The sequence below is a fragment of the Morone saxatilis genome, unplaced genomic scaffold (assembly GCF_004916995.1).
Source record: "Morone saxatilis isolate NCDOM2014 unplaced genomic scaffold, NCSU_SB_2.0 Contig2, whole genome shotgun sequence".
Taxonomy (NCBI): domain Eukaryota; kingdom Metazoa; phylum Chordata; class Actinopteri; family Moronidae; genus Morone; species Morone saxatilis.
This window is the reverse complement of record NW_023339762.1, coordinates 8983211-8995214: the sequence shown is the minus strand read 5'-3', so window position 1 is coordinate 8995214 and position 12004 is coordinate 8983211. Positions and strand designations below refer to the sequence as shown.

At 36.8% G+C, this 12004-nt stretch overlaps 1 protein-coding gene across 1 annotated transcript; it reads left to right on the top strand.

The window, feature by feature from the left end:
• The first annotated feature begins 3529 nt into the window (after positions 1–3529).
• Positions 3530–10608, top strand: snx22 (sorting nexin 22). The gene is made up of 7 exons (XM_035664352.1): positions 3530–3834; positions 6919–7002; positions 7601–7705; positions 8542–8636; positions 9016–9048; positions 9749–9816; positions 9984–10608. The coding sequence occupies exons 1-7, from the start codon at positions 3748–3750 to the stop codon at positions 10100–10102; spliced, it is 591 nt and encodes a 196-aa protein (XP_035520245.1). The 5' UTR covers positions 3530–3747; the 3' UTR covers positions 10103–10608.
• The last annotated feature ends 1396 nt before the right edge of the window (positions 10609–12004 follow it).

Sequence of the window (12004 nt, the reverse complement as noted above, 5' to 3'; positions counted from 1 at the left end):
TTAAGTCCTTGAGGGGATCCTGTCCCTCACATGTCCAAAAATCAAGTCAAATATATATATTTTACATAATGTTTCTGTTTCTAAAATATATGTGAATAGTAGATGCAGGTTTTACACACCATTAACAATAAGCCATATAAAGTTCACTTGACTAATTGTGATTATGTTAGATAGATAAGAAAGATAGAGATTTAGGGAGACCCCTACTGGCAGTTCACATTTATGGATGTTTAAACACAATTTAAAACAAAGTGTTGCTTCATTGGGAAGAATTTTGTGCATCATAAACTATTCGAACACACTGCTGGACTGGTTAGGCTGTTCAGCTGAAATATATGAAATGGAATATTTAATAGGTGGTAATTTATACTTCTTTCCCTCCTTTTTGTTCTCGCTTTCTTATGAGAAATTATTAGAAGACTGATAAAGACTGCTTGAGGCTGATTTTTGAGGGTGTTTTATCAAAATTACAACTCATTTAACAAAGACCTAAAACTCAAATAAAATCAAGATTTAATTTTTTTCTGAAATAGTTTAAGCTTTAATAAACCAACAACATGGAGATAAACATGAGGTTATTATTAAGGTGAAATAGGGTAGAGCAAAATCATTAACTTGATTAAATTAGATTTATATAGGAGATAAGAAACGACGCAAGCTTAAAAAAAAAAAATGTAAGTCACAGTTCACATTAAGCATTGATTTTATACCAAAGTTATTTAGCAAGATAGCTTCATATGCATCATTATTCCATTATAAAAATAATGTAATTATTTTGTTGGTCTATATTTTGTTGGTATATGTGTATGAACCACTAAATGCCAGTCTGAAGCAGTAAACAGTTGAACTGTGTGCAGAACTCAAGAATGCGTCAGCTAACTCATTTATTCTGGATGACAGTGCTTCCTTTCATTCACACACTGGCTCCGACAAATTGCATCACGCTCCCCAGATCGGCTGGTATGTCTATAAATGACAAACTCCAGTGCTGAAGTTGTTGAAATTTGCCTTCCCATTCCACTGAAAAGAGCTTCAGAAGGGAATTCAAATGCCAGAATACATAAGTATTTCCACATTGATGCATCTGAGTCACAAGATTGAATTACAACTTCAGTTTATGTCCAGATCAGCCAAAAAGAAAACATCCAGAAAATGAGAATGGCAGACTGAATGGCATTTCCTGAAATTACTTTGTGTGAATATCTTGGCATTTAATATCACCTGAGTGTAGAAACTACAAAATTTTTCTGAATATGAGAAATGGGAACTTGGTTCATGCCCCTTTCCAAGAGACATTTCATTGGTTGCAATATCATTAACAAGATAGGAAAGTTGAAACGTTTAGTTTTGAGACTTAACTTGCTTTTTTCTCATCGGTTGCTGTATAAATGTATCTCTTCAGTACGAGTGACAAGGGTTCCTTAAGTCTGTAATGTTATTGTACAGATCCTATGCTCGACTGGGCCTGATAAATGCAAGTTTATTGAAAACCAAAGCTAACAACTTTTAGTTTTGAAGTACTTCAATGTACGCTAAAACTTTAAATAAGTCAACTTACATGCAAAGGTTCAGTTTCACAGACAAGAGATGAATGGATGCGCAACTCAGGAAGGCGGATTGAATTAAAGACCGCTGAGAGAAAGTGGCCTGTACAGAATCTGGGGTGCGGGACATTGAGGACAACTGCAGGTCAGGGAGGAGAACGATGGGGGTTAAAGTAATTGATCTTCTCATCTAACTCTCGGCAAGACGGCGAATGAGTCAAACTGTTCCATTAAATAAAGTTAACCTTGTTTCTGACCTAACTGATCATGGCACCAATAACCAGCTCTACTGCCATTCTGACATTAAATAGTAAACGCAGGAGGCACCAATGATACTAATTAAAGTTCCATTATATTCAGAATCACAGGTCTTTCCAGTGAGCCAACGTGCTCAATAGCAGCATCCTGACTGTTTGACCTGAATGGAATAGGTCCTTAATTAGTATCATTGGTAACACCTGTGTTTACCCTACTGTTTCATGCCAAAATGGCTGCAGTGAAAAAGGTCTACTGGGAAAGTAGACCATTTTTTCACTGACTTGCAGATGTGCCAATGAAAATCAGTCTTTCATTGTGTGTGAAATTCTTGTCGTCCTAAAAACATCTTTAAACTCTCATTGAGTGCACTGAAATATACTGAAAATAGACAAAATAAAAGCATAGCATAAATAAAACAGAATGTTTTTTGATAAGACAAGGGTCTTTAAGTCTGATCCAACACAAAAAACACAAAAGGTTATTTAATTTTTAAATATTATTCAAAGGTTATGTTCAAGGTAGAACTGTTGACACATCAAACATGTGCTTTCTGTTAATGTGTGTGCTTTGTGTCTGCTGACGGTGGGACTTCAGACAGGGTGAGGATTCACATGAGCCATAGTAAAAAGCAGCGATGATGCAACATGCAGACCACGCAAATCACTGTTATATTTTTACCCCGCTGTGATCTATGACTCTATAAGGTCACATATCCTCTCATGGAACTGCTTAAGTAAGCTCTTCTGTCTGCTTTAATTAAAACACAGTGAGCAACAACAGGAATGGGAAGATATAAATCTCATGATGACAGGTCACAGACAGAACATGTGATTCTGGCTGAGATCAACATGTGGAAAATGTGCTGTACGTAGTATTTAAATGGAGAAAGAGGAGAAATGGCTGAGAAGGGAAGCACTTTGTGCAAAATGTATAAATATAAATAATACTTACAGATCTTACAAAGCAGCATGATAACTTTTTCTTTTACTTTTTCCTCACTAGAAAATATTTGGTTTGAAGTTTTGAGCAGTGGGTCTGAGAGGATGTGAGTACAGCTTTGTGGTCTGGGTTTACATCCCTATTTATATCCAATGAGTTGTGCTTGTTTTACTTTGTGTTTCAAGTGCAGTGGGAAGTGAACCTGGATTTGAAAGTGGCGTGTGGCTGTCTGAAAGCTGTTGGTTTTAAACCCACTTATCAGAATAAATATAATAATCTCTGCAGTTCCCTTCATTTCTACGAAGCATTTTAGTGCCTTTCAGCTGGTTTTATGGTGTTAAGGTTTTATGGGCAAAAACTTTACTGATTTGCTTAACTCTTACGTTAACACTACCTGTTCAGACCCCTAGTGGAGCATTTAGCAGCTAAAGAGCCACATATGTTTCTCAGGAGTTGATGGAGACCAAAACAGAGCTAAAAGGCCTAACATTTATAGAAAACTGAAAAAGTAACATATGTTAAATCAAAATAATGAAAATGTTTTTTCTTTCTATTCTGTTTCTGGTGTAAAAGTAAAAAAAAAATTAAATAAAATCCACCAGTGTAAAAACAAAACAATGTGACAGCACATAAAGGTTTGACATTAAAACATGGCACAGCTTCAGTGTGGATGCCAGCCAGCAGCACAGTGACATTAAACCTTCAGACACAGATTGCCAACAAGCCCTCCGCCCTCTAAGCGTCACACATCCACAAAACCAACTCTTGTGTCGTTTATGTGCACTGAACTCTTTTATTCCCATATTCCGGACTGCACCTTTAATGTGGCTGGATGCGTTGGGCTCGTCCAATTAGTGTGTAGGTGGAGCACAGGAGGAAACCGAGAGCGACAACACCGACTCTGTTTTTTTCAGTTCCTGGACGCGGAGAAAAAACGTGTGAGCTTACTTCTCAGTTTATACTAAGTTAAGTAGAAAGTTAATCGCAGACAGTCCCACGCAGTCCGATGGTGTGGGTGGAAGATTTCCCGATGATTGAAGTATCGATACCTTCGATGGAGAGGGAAGTGGATGAGTCGGGAAAGTCCAAAAAGGTGAGGACGCTGTGTGATCTTTTGTCAGTCTTACTCTTCTCAACTTTTCTCGACAGCGTAAAAAACGCTTAAAGTTACATCGTTATTCCTCCACGGTGACTGTTTGCTGCATCGTTAGAGCCTACAGCGCATGTTTACAGTGTGGCGGTAAAGGTGTGCCGACAGGTGAGCCAGGTAAGGAAGAGGGAAAGTGAGCGCAGCGCAGGTTCTCTTTCGATTTCTCTCCACAAGTCTTTGTATTTGACCTCAAAGCAAAAGTAACTGGTTGGATAAGTATTCAGATCATTTACTAAGTAACCCAGTAGTAGCAATACTCCATTACGAGTAACAAATCCTTCATTCACAGTTCTAAGTAACGTGCAGAAGCAGTGGCAACAATGTGTACTTCAAATAGCAAAAGTAAATGCGTCACTGTTATATGATTGGATCTTATAACATTACAGTAACTACTAACTCTAATTGTCAGGGTAATGGAGTAGAAAAGTACAATATTTTACTCTAAAATATAGTGAATTACATTGTGTGTGAGCAGGAGGAGGTCTTATTTTATGGTGGAAGAAGTATTCTTTTTACTTATAGTAACAGTAACAGTAGTTCTTCAATTACAAGTACACTGCTGAGTCGTTTAAATAAACAGTGAACCAAAGTAGTACATTCACCAGATAATAACCATCTAAAAAATACATTCTTGCAAGATAATAATAATAATAATTATTGAAATACTTCAGTAAATGTATTTATGGATCAAAATATACATATGTCATAAAGTTACCACTGACCTTTGTATGAAAGGTTTTTCCAACCTTTGATCCCTTTTCAAATTAAATAATGCAGAAAGCTGTAAAACATTGGTGACATTATACACTGCAGTGCATGCTTAACATTGTACATTAAATGACATCCTGAGCTTAGTGAACTGAATGGTTTACTCTGCAATGGAAGATCTTTTTCATTTGCTGTCTTTATGTTGCAGGCGCCCTGTTTTGAAAGCAAAGTGACACATACAGTGGATTTGCTCCACATGTTTGGTGATCATGCATAAAGGTTTATGGCAAGGAAAAGGGTGACATGAACACATGTGGTGTCTGAGTTTAATAACTCTGTTTATGTGTTACTGAAGGTTTCTGCGATGCTCCTTGAAACTCAGTGAAATGCACGGGGCTGAAGTGAAACTCGTCAGACTTCAGGAGAATAGTCACCTAGTTATGAATTTGTAATAAATCCTATTCACACCTACACTTTAAAATGGTTAAATATGACACTTGCATGGGGAATTTGCTCCAGCTGACCCGGGCTATAGAGGACGGGCTGCAGTGTGCTGAACTATCCTTTTGTTTGGTGTTATCATCTCTGTCTGAGGCCACAAGGCTCCACAAGATCTTAGACTCGTGTTACCTTTTGTTTACAAAGTGTTGTAAGCTGTAACTGTATGAGGGCGACGTCCTGCAGTCTGTTCTGCACAAACCCTCAAGCATTCAGTTTCTTTTCTTTAGCTGTGATTCCTCATTATTTGGGGTTCAGGGGGGCCACATTAGCCAGATGGTGTAATTAATGCCCCAAGACGCAATTTTGGAAGGGCCACGGCCAATTGACTTTAAATTAGACACACAAGTCCAGCTCAATGTCCTCTACAAAAGCTACTTGGACCACTAATGTCTGCCTGTCTAGATTGTTCCCTCCTATCTGTGGCTATAGTTCCCAATTATTTAAAAAATATATTTTGCCATCAAATTCATTCGAAATGTTTAAACAACTAAAAATTAAAGTAAATTAAAAAACATTTACCTTACATTATCTTAAAGATATGCAGCATATGCATTAATGCAGCAGTAATATTCATCTAAAAAACAGATCTACAAATCTACATACAGATATAATAGTAAAACACTGACATGGACCAGTACTTTTACTTGTGATACGTCAAGTATATTTTGATGCTGATAATTCTTAAATACTTTAGCTTAAGTAAGTATTTAAATGCAGGACTGTACTTGTAGTGTAGTTTTACTTCAGTACAGGATCTGAATACTTCTTCTACTGTTTAAAACTTTATCACTGAGGTCTTGGCTCGGTTAATTCAAAATAGCAGATGTTAATGTAAAAGTGTATAAAGCAGGGATTTGTTTACAGTAAGTACAGTAAACCTTCGACATTACAAATAATATCTCAATCATTATATTAATGTTTTAAAATGAAGAATCAATGTTGGATAAGGACATAAGAAATCAGAAAGTGTCATATTAACCCACAGACATGATCAACACGGTATCACACGAACATAAAAGTGATGTATGTATGCATGTGTTGGCTCTAATAAGCACACCACTGCTCAAATGTACACTGACTTCTTGAGAATTAAATCTGAAGCTCTGTGCCTCCTCCTGGTGGAGAAATGAGAACCTCTAAGAAATAACCTACTTTAACAATTACTAAATATGTTTGTAAGACCCCCAATACATGGTTGTTATTATTATTATTTAAGGTCTCTTTATTTTAATTCCTTAATTTATTTTTTACACAATTTTTTCCAAAAAGAAATCTACTCAGCTGAAGTATGACATACTTTAAGATAAATCCGGCTCTGTGTATCACTTGTTATATTTGACTGTTGCCAAATGTCTGTGTTCACCTGATGGGATGATGTTTTAAATGTGGTAAATTAATATCAATTCAGTTATGTTATATTTGTAGAGCACCAAATCATAACAGAAGTTATCTCACTTTTCATATAAAGCAGGTCTAGACTATACTTCTTATATTATTATTATTATTATTATTATTGTTATAGTACATATACACACTATAAAAATAGCATATTTTAGCCTTGTTAATAAATGTGTTGAATTATATTTTGTCTTGTTATTGTAGCCTAATTCAAGTAAGATTTGACCAAATTGCAGAATCAGTCTGTTTAAAAAAAGAATGATTTGGTTTTTATATTTGGTTTATTTTCATCATCGGTGAAGAGTATGACACACTTCTGTTCATCTTTATATGTCTGACCTGAAAAACATTCAATTCACTTAATGACAGACTGAATTGTAAATGATCTGTGTGTCTCCTTCCTCTTTCTTTTGTTTGCAGCGTTTCCGAGTTGAAATCTTGTTTAATGGGAGGAAACATTTTGTGCTCAGAAGAAGCAGCGAATTCCAGAGCCTCCACAGGAAAGTATGTATATGTAACTTATTATAGCCACAGTCATGATTAATATGGTACCACTGAGTGACGTGTACTGTATGTAGCGCTGCATGTTGTGCTGTTAGATGGAGCATTTCTGTGTGACATAAGGAAGCTTCACTTCGATGGTCACTTGCATTTGTAAATATACATATTTTACAAAAATTATGATGTTATGTTGGAAGTGAACGCCCAAAAACTTACAACCAACCTGTTACTTGGACAGTCTTTTGAAGTTGACAGTTTTATAAAACTTTATACTTGAAAACTGAAGTTGCAATATTTCTATGTGTAGAAAGAAAAAAAGAAAGAGGTGGAAAAGTAATTTCATTAATGGAGCCCAAGCAAACAAATATTTTAAATTAAAATAGAATAAAAAAATGAAAATACAACAAAGTATGTATGTAGCAGTAAAGGAATAAATGAAAAAGGAAAACTAAATTATATTTACACGGAAGCTATACAGTTACATATATACATGCATTTATGTATATATACAGTGTGTGTGCTATGTTTCTTGGTACATTATTATTGCCACCAACTTACAGTCTGATTTGAAGTTTCACCTTGTATCTTGTGGTACCTGCAGCTCAGAAAGATCATCCAGACTCCAGATTTCCCAAGCAAAAGGAACCCGCATCTGAGGACCAAACCTCTGGAGCAGAGAAGGCAGGAGCTGGAAGACTACATCCAGGTAACACATCCAGGTGTTCTTCAGGCACTCATAAATGGGATTCAGCCCTCATCTTTCAATCTGATATCCTTTAGCAGCAAGCCTCTGTCCTGCTGAACTTCCTTTGTGCAAGACAGGTCCTGTAGGAGTCATTTCCAATAAAAAGTCCAGAACCCTCCTGGTATTGTTGAATTTTCGAATCTGATCCAAGACCAAGTCTACAATTTTATGCTTCTGTATACTTCTTCTTCAAAGACAAAAGGCTTGAGGCCAGATGAATGTGGCCGGTAAACTCAAAACATCTTTCCCAGTCGAACTTGACAAGAGCCCAGAACTGAACTGAGTACATGCGTGATCGCGATGCTCGTGGAGGAAGACAATCACATGCACCATAGATGGTTTTAGTGTTGTCCTCCTCTGGTCAGCAAGCACTGGCTATACTCGGTCTCTCAGCCTGCTTCCCAGTGGGCATTACATATCTACTTTCAACACATGATATATGACGATTGGCAGGGTCACAGAGAGGAAGTTTTAATAAGTAATAAGTTATATTTAAAAATAATGCAACCTGAAGTTTCACGCAAAAAAATGGCCTGAACCCGACCCAACAACTCCTTTTCAGAACCCATTGGATTAAGGTCAGGTTGCCTTCTAGTCAGAGGGCTCAGTAAGTGCTTTAAATTTCAGAAGTGTCTGATCAGGTAATGCATAGAAATGTCTTAGAATCATTCCTATAAGTAACGGAGGGAGACTATGAGGAAAAAAACCCTAAAACTTGTGTAATTTTTGTTTAGTAACCTTGCTTGACAAGCCATTTCACTACAATTTTACAAGTTGTATTGTTCTCTGTTGGCCAGGATATCATCTATCAAAATGAAGACGTGCCGCAGGTGCTGCTGGACTTCCTCCACCTTAAACACTTTCACACAGGGAACAAGATCAGCAGCACAGAGTAAGTCCTTCAGTCCCGACTCCTCTAACTAAACCGGGATATGTTGGATATGTTGCTATATTTAGGTCCTCTATTTTTAAAGATTGGGGGCAACACGGCAACATAATAAAACTTTGAACACATTTTTCACAGTGGTGTGGAGCAGCAGCACTGGCTCTAACCCACAATGAACTGTACAGATATATAACAGATCGCTCTTTTTCTCTATCGCTAGTAGTGTACAGTAGTACATTAGTATAACAAATGTGGGTGAGTTGGATTATTCTCTTTATAAAAACTATTTGTAACTTTATAAAGAAAAGGAAATTAGTTAGTTTCTGTATCATTGTAATGTCTGTAATCTCTGTAAATCTGTAACAGTTATGTGCTCTACTTTCAGATCACTTGAGGAATTGGACAGTCAGGATTACAAGTAAGTTATACTAGTATTTCCCATCTCTCTGTATTTGTGCGGTACAGTATATGCACTACTGGAAGAGAGGAGCCCTATGCACAAGATGTTTCTACAGTAGCCCAGAAAGGACAAACCAAAGACTGGCCCTAGTTTTTGTTGAGATTCCCATGGCCACTCTAGATTGTCCTACATGCTGGGAACGGGTGGGTGAGGTGTGGGGTTTGTAATCTTCAACTACACCACTAGATGCCACTAAATCCTACACACTGGACCTTTAAAAGAAACCGTATTAAAATCACTGTAAAGAACATGTGCGTCAAAAATGTCAAACAACCTGCTTGTCTTGATTTTTTTAATGTACGCTGACTCCCTAGCGCCATCTTGACGTCACTCTACAAATTGACACCTCCAGGCTACCATACTTATTGACTTCTTCTATCTGTACATCTTGTCCTGCGAGTGTTAAAGGCGTTATTTGACACACATGAAACTACATGACGCTGCGCAAAATGATCAGTGTGTGTTGCACTTAAAGGCCACTCGTCTACTCAGGGGTTCGACTGTTGCCCCGAAGCACAGGCTTGGTCCTGTTTGTATAAACATCTGTGTCAGCACCCAACCTCCTTTTTGTGCTTCAGGCATGTATTTTGTGTGCACATAATGTTATTTTTAATGTTGCATAAGACTAATCAGTCACATTTTTACCTTTTTCCCTCAGTTATCAGTTACCACATCAGCGAGTGTTTGGATTTTTTCAGGATCCTTATCTCTCTGACTGCACGTCAGGTAGGAGAGAACAGCTTCTGTACAGCATTTTGTGTTCTGCAACATTTTGACACTGACTCTGCACTTCTCTGTCCATTTTGTTGTTTGGTAATGTCATTTTGAATCGAAAAGCAATAAAAAAACATGACAACCTTGTTCACACAGTAAGCCTGAGCCCTGTCTTGCAGATCTCCCAGATATTGTTGTGGACGGGGTTCTTCAGGGTTTTTACCCTCGGGACGTCCGGGTCAGCTTCACTTCCCCCACTCTCACCAAGCCTGACCCCACATCTTCTATAGAGGCCTGAAATTATAAATTGTAGAAGTAGTTTTAAAGTAGAATATGTAGCACAGTCAAATACACAGTGAGAAACAGGACTGAAGAATACGCCTGCGTGCAAAACAGCCTGAAATCATTCATCAAAGGTCATTTGGAGGATTCTTTTGTCTAAAGTCAGCGGCTGATTGTTGTTGTTTTGTTTTACTCCTCCTATTGTGCTGTTCAACGTTATAATGCCCTTTGCGAATCTAATACTGACGCCAAACACCAAAATTCATCTTTAAACTTTGTTCTGTTTCTATGTGTTTGTGCTTTTAGTCGTGAAGGCAGCATAATTTTAATGAAGATGTGGCCACATGCAAATGTGTTTTTTATTCGTTTTAGCCATATTGTTGCCTATTTTCATTCACCTTCGGTCAAATATTGTTGCTGTGGTATATAAAAAGCATTTTTTATGTGTAAACAAATGTTTTTTTTGGTTGGTGTATATGTAGTTTTGTAACATGTTGTTTATAATGAAATTATAATAAAGAATCAAACATATCTTACCCTGCGTGAATTCTCTATTTAAACCTGAGCTGTTGAACAAGATGATCAACATTCTTCCATTTGAGAAATGAAGGCGTCGTTTGGACACAATGTTTTCACAGATTTGTTTTCTATTGGCTATTTAAGATGTTATTGACCAATAATAATATATTTACTGTAGTCTGAGATATAATTTATACTTCCTGATCAACTTCAGTCAGTTTATTTCAAAAACATTTACAAACTATGTGATGTGTTAAATAAATTACACTTAAGTCAAGTTAAATCATAATTTTTTCCTATAAGACTTCCTTAATAGCACACAAAGCAAGACATATCCAAACACGTCTTGTGCTAGATCCTCCTGTTTCTTGACATAAATATGCAGAAGGAAAAAAATAGTGTAGCATTGAATTTGACTGGGGCCATTTATTTTGAATATTAACTGATAATTTCAGTATACCTGATACTTTAAATGTATTTCTTCATACAGTATGCAAGTGTAAAAGGTGTCAGTTTTCTCTACAGCTGTCATGCCTCACCTCAGCCTCCAGCTAAACAGTTAACAAGTAGCAACAAGCAGAACATTCATGCATATTTGCCTGAGGGACAAAAGGCAGGAAGAAAGTAGTTAAGTCTTTAATTGTGTTATTTGGTTGTGGTTTAGTAGGGTTCTAAATCGCCTCCTTTGGTAAATTCCAAGACCTGTTTGGACCTGTTCACTGTGAAAAAGTAACTAAATTAAGCCAGAATTTTCTGAATGCTGTGTCAAGAGTTAGTTATTAGTGATCAATATCTTAAAGTGAGTAAGAAAAATCTTCAATAATGTTTCTAAAAGAGTCATGAAGTAAGTAATACAGTAATAATATGGCTGGTGCTAATTACAAGTAAAGTGTCACATATATCAGCCTTAGAGATTTAAATTCCTCCAAAGCTATGAAAGATAATGTTTCACTTCAATCTTTATTTATTTATCCTACATTTACCATAATGCAGCTCAATGGTACCTTTTATTTAGACCTTCCCTGTCCACACCTTTGAATCTCCACATTTCCAGCTTGTAACAAATGCTTTCTGTTAAGTAATACATAATCACCAACCCCAAACCCCAAACCCCAAATAACCCTGATGAACATCATTTCCTCACATTTTAGTTTCCTACAGAACCACAGAAGACATTATACAGCAGAATGAAGTGGTATTCTTCAGGAGGTATAAACTGATCATGTGGATGTGTGAAATCAGAAGAGAGCTTTTTAACAAGGTCAAGACAAGTTATTGGATATAGAGAGAGGCTGTGGAAGATGACTGGAGAGTTAGGACTTGGAGAGTGAAGGGAAGACTGTAAACATCTTTATGAATACATGAAACCAACATAAATGTCATATTTCCATCATGTTTT